Source organism: Tubulanus polymorphus, chromosome 1, assembly GCF_964204645.1.
Source record: "Tubulanus polymorphus chromosome 1, tnTubPoly1.2, whole genome shotgun sequence".
NCBI lineage: Eukaryota > Metazoa > Nemertea > Palaeonemertea > Tubulaniformes > Tubulanidae > Tubulanus > Tubulanus polymorphus.
In genome coordinates this window covers 373,727-380,668 of record NC_134025.1, presented here as the reverse complement: position 1 = coordinate 380,668, position 6,942 = coordinate 373,727, and the positions used below count along the sequence as shown (strand labels likewise).

The following is a 6,942-nucleotide window of genomic DNA, read 5'->3' as shown; positions in this document are numbered from 1 at the left end:
AAAGATTCAGTGTTGATCTGAAGAAATTTAACGTTTTATTCAATATCCTATGTCTGAAAATAGCTTTATTGCTGGCTTGCCACAGTAGGAATGTAGTACCTGACACAGATAAATGATAGAACTACATTGTGATTACCGGGTATTTGATTTCTTGGCTCCAGCAAAAAACATACCGACTCCTTTCAGAAGATTTTAATCAAAATATAAAAAGATTATAAATATTTAATGAGACAAATTTATTTTTTTACAACATTTAGTTTACAAACACAGATACATATTACAAATAGGTTTCATTTCAAGGGTTACAAACTCGAGACCCACTTGAATTTCAACGTGAATAAGGGTTCATGCTGGAAGCTGCTTTTATTTGTGTTTTCACTGAACTCGGTGCTTTATTCATATTCATATTTATTGTAGGAGTCGGAACTGAAAATATAAAACAAACAGTTTATAGAGTCAGAAACTTTCTGTGAAAACGATCTGAGTTCTAAATTACCAGTATCTAAAACGATCTAAAATAGATAAAAGATAGAGGAGTGAGAGGAGGGTGAGAGGGAAACTGCATTTGGTTGAGAGGAGAAGATTAAGAGGTTCTTCTAAAAAAAAGTAGCCATCTTTACAGCTAAAATCCGGATCTTGAGGTAATTTGAATTTTGCAAGTTTCCACATCGACTGTAGTTTGTATAATGGAAGAGAAATAAAGTAAAGGTTGAAATCCACACCTTGTTGTTGTTGCATCATTTGAGGAGGACCTCGAACAGTCATATCCGGCATTCCAGTAAAACTATCTGATCGACGCAACTGTTTTAAACCTTTACCAAAACTGACTGCAGCAATTAAAGCGTTTGTATCAGTGAGGGATGATGTTTGAGGTTGAGCTGATTTCTGACCTTAAAAAATAATATTCAACATTCAAATCATTGATTATCACTGACAAGGATTGATATTATCTCATAACTAGAATCCAGTTGTGAGTGATGATTGGATGCAAGAGATTAAAATATCAGAAATGAATTGATATTCAATAAGATTAAAACCTGAACTGATAACTGTGTAACTGGATATAGAACAGTCTGAAGGAAGAGAGATAAAAGTCACTTACTGATTTCACTTTCCCAATCATCTCTAGACGATTGTATCGTGTCAATCATGTGATTTGATACTTTATTTAATCCATTTATTTGTTTCTGCAAGAAAAACAAAAACAATTTCTCAATCCTGGAAAAATAAGTTTTTTCTTATCTTAAAATAGGGATTGACCTTGTTATTTATTTGATTGGTGGATTTCGTTTTGATTTTCTGTTTTGGTGTCCCTTACAAACCCAGCACACCAAAACAAGGGCAGAATCAGTAACCATTTGAACATGACATTGAAAATATGAATCAAAGAAAATGTTTAAATTAATCAGTTATTAATGGGATTCGACCCTCGGTTACATCTTCTGTACGCATCAAACAAAACCAAATCAGTATTTTTCGGGATAAAATAGTAACAAAATACTGAAAATCAGTTCGATGAGTAAAATGAGAAATTAACCTGTAGATTATCGACTGATAGAATGTGAGCTCGGTTTGAGTAAGCGTGGATCTTTTCTTCTATCTCCGGTTCGGGTTTAGTTCGTAGATAATCAGGAACTAACGCGTGATCAAACGTCAAAACTCTTCCTTCCGATAATTTCTGAAATAAATTTCAATCTTTAGAGATTCAAGAATGGAAGGCACCAATTCCTTCAGAAGATGTTAGTCTCAATGATCAGGCTCTCTTCCCTATATATATCAAAGATCTACAAATTGAGATGCTTTGACAATCTACACCCCCCTGGAGAATAAGTTTACCTACCTCAAGCTCTGGGTCGCGATCAGGATTCAACACTAAAGGCAGTAATATATAATTCCTCAGCGGAGGACAACGATCGGATTTCAATAATTTATGAAGACTGTTTAATTGACTTGTGATCAACGCAAAACTATCCAACATCGTCGGCCTAAAATAAACACAAACACATAACATGAAGAATGCACTGATTCCAGCCCTGGCTGAATGAATGAGTGAGGAGTTGACTGTATTTAATACATACCAGTTTGACGATTCATATTCATGTTCTAATTTTATTAGAAAACTTGTCAATGCACTTTTTAAATCTTTCAATTTCTGCACTAAAGCGTCTAAAGCTGCCTCTAATTGTTTTTCTTCGCGCTAAAAAGATAAGAAACTCGTCAGAGTACTACCGGAATATACCACAAGATTTGAATTGAACTTTAAGAAAGGTCTACAAATAATTCATTTGGTTTTTCAACAGTTTTTGACGCGTAAATCACTGTAAACTGTTTAAACGAATAGTTAGCTTTATTTACCTGCATTTCATAACATTTAACAATTCAAACAGCTGTAGAAACATCTAAGACGATATTTTGAGTAGAGTAGGGTCGTTCTTAAGAATCCGCAGACCTGCCCTGACAGGCGTATTCGCCTCTGAGAGTATAAATGTCAAACCTGCCATATTTCAAATGAAACGGCGGTTCACCAGGCCAACACTAGGGTTTCTGCGTTTATTTACAGGCCAACACTAGGGTTTCTGCGTTTATTTACAGGCCAACACTAGGGTTTCTGCGTTTATTTACAGGCCAACACTAGGGTTTCAACGTTTATTCACAGGCCAACACTATGGTTACTGCGTTTATTCACCAGGCCAACACTAGGGTTTCTGCGTTTATTTACAGGCCAACACTAGGGTTTCTGCGTTTATTCACCAGGCCGACACTAGGGTTTCTGCGTTTATTAACAGGCCGACACTAGGGTTTCTGCGTTTATTAACAGGCCAACACTAGGGTTTCTGCGTTTATTAAACAGGCCAACACTAAGGTTTCTGCGTTTATTCATCAGACCAACACTAGGGTTTCTGCGTTAATTCACCAGGCCAACACTAGGGTAACCGCGTTCATTTATCTGGAGTTGACACGGATCAGATCAGTGATTTATTAGAATGATTTGATAGAATAAACTGCAGCAAGCGAGCAATGAAAATAAAATCGTTTGAATAATAATGTGTTTTATTCCCTCCCCTAGATGTATAAATACCGTATGCCATCTTTTGACACTTAACCAATATGCATCACGACAAACTGTTTTCCATGTTAACAAATTGTATATATCGGTTAGTTTGTAAAACTATTTGAATGAGACCTTGTGACCACGAAGTATTTAGATTTCTAAATTCTTTTTTTTAATGTCGCTTTAAAAGGCGCAGAAATAAGTCCTATCAAGAGAACTAAATGGCAAAGATGGAGCAACCCACTACTCCAAACAGTCGATGGATAAGTATTCCAACACAACTCTATAGCAACCAGCATCAGTAACCTTAATACGACAGGGTAACGGGTCGACCATAACAAATATGGAAGAGTATGAAAATACCACACATAAAATTGATAATGTAGAGATCGGCTAAATGTTACACCGATGAAATTTGCGGTAAAAAGGGGTAAGATTATATCGTTTGAACGAAGGATATTTAATACCGGTTTACGATACTTCGTAATAACGGTCTTCATATTACCAAACATCGGACTCCATTTATAGTAAGCAAATAGAATAAGAAACACGATATGCAGCATCAGTAACAAGATGTGAAAGTTACGATTTTCAAACGTATCGAGTGGAATACAACGCCAATTTACCGTCCATTTGTACATAAACTGTCTTCCCAAGTCGAATGACATTTTCACGTAGCCCCAAGGATTCGTCATAAGAAATGGCAAACCCAGTACAACCTGAATCATTGCACAAAGGGCTAAATGAAGCCCGGTTTTAACGAGTCCTTGAGACGACAGCAGCAACATGAGCAGAGCTGGTGAAAACAGTAGTATATTCATCTTAATCGAAACAGCGACGCTATAAAATACGCAACCAACCGACCATCTTCCGATCAGAAACCAATTAATAGCAGCGTACAGGAATATCATAGCTACTGGATCGTTGAATAAACGCAATAAATAAATCGAATGGATTCTATATGAAATACCGCACATTAATATCAACACGTAAGCAGGCACCTTTTTAGTTATTCGATAAATATTAAACACCAAAACAAACGTTAACAAGTAGAATATAGCGAATATAAACTGAGCCACACGAATATTCCTTCCATAGCCCGTTACAAAATATAATGCCATGAATATATATACGAATCCAGCTGGGTAAACTAGTGGACCGGTGTCACCTTTAAGCGTTGTGTAATTGTAGGATCCGTTTACAACCCCTTCCACCTCTTGCATGTAAGCTTTCCAATCAATTTCAGTGTAAGGAATTTTCAGAATAACGAACACGTTCAGGAATATCTCAGCGGCAAACAGTAAAATCACGATCCACCACGACAAATGATTGTCGCGAAGCAACGATTTGAATTTTCTCATTATCACTGGAGCCATTATTACATCGCCAGTTAATCTATTCCAAAATCAGCCTACAATAAATATAAGAATTTTAAGAGTTAAGTTTATGTAAATCCAGGGGAAATCCTAAACAATTGACTACCGGCTCAGCAGTCAGCAACTTTATTCATTCACCACACGGATTGTTTTTGTGGGGTTTGCTTCACCATAGTTAGTTACCTAATCGTTGGTGGTAAGCTTTTTATAATCGGATGGGCTTATACCAACTGGTACCAGGCATATGTGGTTTGTGAAAATATCCGATCGTGAAACTAAACCACAGACAGGTTACTGACTAGCTTCACCACCGCCCCACAGGGCTACCCAACCAAACCTTTGCTATAATCAAACCTTTAGAAATGAGAGGGTCGGTTTGGGCTACTTACCTATCAACCCGATAATTGTGATTCCATTCAATTATTAATGATGATCGATTGAAATGCGTTTGTATTTGATTTGAATTGGTAAGTATGGATCGGTCGAAAAATGGGGAGCTCCGACAATATCGACATCAGGGCACCCATATCGCGACAGCGCTCCAACTACTGTCACGACCTTGAACTTGAACTTGAACTTTAATTTTATTGCTCCATATAATACACAAGTTACATAGGAAATGACATGCAATAAAATATTAACATCAAAACACAGGGAAAACAGTACAAGAGTGGACATACATTTAAAATCCACGACCACGCCGAGAATCCGCAAGTCCTCACTTCCGGTGTGGAGTCGTGACCCGCCATATTGAAATTTGGTAAGTCTTGGAATTTTCCAGTATTTTAACTTTGAATTATATCTATGTATTAAGTTAACAGTTCGGTATAAACCCCGGAGATGCAGGTACTAAACACCGTCTCTAAAACTGACCTGAGACCCGCCGCCAAATATTATTCTAAGTCGTGTTTGAAGTACGTCACGTGTGTCGTCACGGTCCGATGAGCCGCACCTCGCCTTCTTGGACTTGGCCAACTTCGGTTGTCGTAGCTAGTCGACGAGTGGTCGGAACTAATTACCGAACACACTAGATCGGTCGAAACGTATTTCACACAGTGTCGGCCATCTTGAACCTAGGTCCGAACTGTAGCGACCGTGCTCAATTGCGTGATCGACCATTTCCGGACCATAGTTCCGACTACTTAACGGACATTCGGTTTAATTTAGTTCGACTATAGTCGACTAACTCCGATAACTGAAGGTGGCCCTTGCTGCTACTATATGAGGGAGAAACTATCCGAGTTATCCTACAATAATTATCATTCAAACACACTTAGAACAAACTGTTGAATTAGTTACATGTGCTTTAGTTGTTGTTGGAAGATCGAGGTCTTCAACACAATAACAGTAACAACAGCCAGTTGTGATGAGTGAACTAAATCATTGTCATTACTGCTTACAGATTATATTGTGGTGAATATTACCAGTAATAATTACAGTGACCTCCTTTTCTTATTGTTACAGATACAAACAGCAGATTTCATCAATCGATCCTTCCTTCAACGGTCAGTCCAAATCAGTTAAAAACAACAATATGAACAACTACCTCCCTTCACTGGCTGTAACTGGGTTGAGATCTATTAATCATCTTTTAGAAAAGGTTTGTCTCTCTTTTAATCAATCGTGTAACTGATATCTGTGAATAGTCTACAATCAACAGATACCACATTGAAATCTAATATTCTTTATTTCAGGCACAATTCCTGTTTACTGTGGTATGAAATAAGATTCAAGAGTCAAGAGCAACGCAGTAGGAGCAGCAGAGGAGTATCGTAGGAGCAGCAGGAGTATCGTAGGAGCAGCAGAGGAGGAGTATTGTAGGAGCAGCAGGAGTATCGTAGGAGCAGTGCAGGAGCAGCTGAATGAGATAACAGATTAGATAAGTAGTTTTAGAATTCTGTCATCATTCATACCACTTATTGCTTGGAGGAGTTGAAGATGTTCAGGATCAGAATTCAGTTTATCTCCTAACAGACTAAAACAAAATGTAGAATCATTATAAACGGTTATTAAATTTATCTCCAGCAAGTATCTGTATCCATCTTCAGCTCACTTCACACACAGCTATAGATCAGAGTTCCTTACAGCGACCACTGAATCAACCTAATCATTACAACTGAAATAATAATAACACATTCTATATGAATACATATGAAGCACATCTGAAACCAAAGTGATAGAAAAATAGAAAGTTGTCAAATGTTTTCTGACGCAGTTTGATTTGTGTCAGATTGTAACTGTAGAAGTTTCACTCATTGTTTCAGTCTAATAGAGATATAACTGATGTACATGTAACACTGACTGTGTAACACTGCAGTCATTTATTCACTTATTCCTCCTCAGTTCGAAGAATGTTTTATTCTCTCATCTTCATTAGCGATAAGAATCATTCTCATCCGTGTAACTACAACATCGTAACATTTCCACTCATTCAATCATATAGGGAATGAGTTGTATGAGGTTTGGGTATGGAATGGGGCAGGGTATGGTGTAGTTGACTGTTAGGGTAGGATA

The 6,942-nt window shown here is 37.4% G+C and overlaps 2 protein-coding genes across 2 annotated transcripts; both read right to left on the bottom strand.

Annotated features, from left to right (window-relative positions):
* Window positions 1-233: 233 nt before the first annotated feature.
* On the bottom strand, window positions 234-2,473 carry LOC141905450 (mediator of RNA polymerase II transcription subunit 8-like). Its single transcript, XM_074794319.1, has 7 exons — window positions 2,356-2,473; window positions 2,079-2,197; window positions 1,841-1,985; window positions 1,538-1,678; window positions 1,103-1,187; window positions 723-890; window positions 234-426 (listed from the first exon to the last, which is right to left on the bottom strand). Exons 1-7 carry the CDS (start codon window positions 2,359-2,361, stop codon window positions 329-331), a joined length of 762 nt encoding a protein of 253 aa, XP_074650420.1. The 5' UTR covers window positions 2,362-2,473; the 3' UTR covers window positions 234-328.
* A 579-nt stretch (window positions 2,474-3,052) lies between these two features.
* LOC141905440 (dol-P-Man:Man(5)GlcNAc(2)-PP-Dol alpha-1,3-mannosyltransferase-like) lies at window positions 3,053-4,910 on the bottom strand. Its single transcript, XM_074794309.1, has 2 exons — window positions 4,818-4,910; window positions 3,053-4,463 (listed from the first exon to the last, which is right to left on the bottom strand). Exon 2 carries the CDS (start codon window positions 4,426-4,428, stop codon window positions 3,211-3,213), a length of 1,218 nt encoding a protein of 405 aa, XP_074650410.1. The 5' UTR covers window positions 4,429-4,463; window positions 4,818-4,910; the 3' UTR covers window positions 3,053-3,210.
* Between the last annotated feature and the right edge of the window lie 2,032 nt (window positions 4,911-6,942).

Excerpts from the sequence above, each read along its gene's own strand:
- LOC141905450 (XM_074794319.1), bottom strand. Across the intron at positions 1,188-1,537 it reads TATCAGTCGATAATCTACAG|AAACAAATAAATGGATTAAA; the intron begins GTTAATTTCTCA and ends TTTTTCTTGCAG. Across the intron at positions 891-1,102 it reads TGATTGGGAAAGTGAAATCA|GTCAGAAATCAGCTCAACCT; the intron begins GTAAGTGACTTT and ends TTATTTTTTAAG.
- LOC141905440 (XM_074794309.1), bottom strand. The coding sequence starts at position 4,428 with ATGGCTCCAGTGATAATGAGAAAATTCAAATCGTTGCTTCGCGACAAT.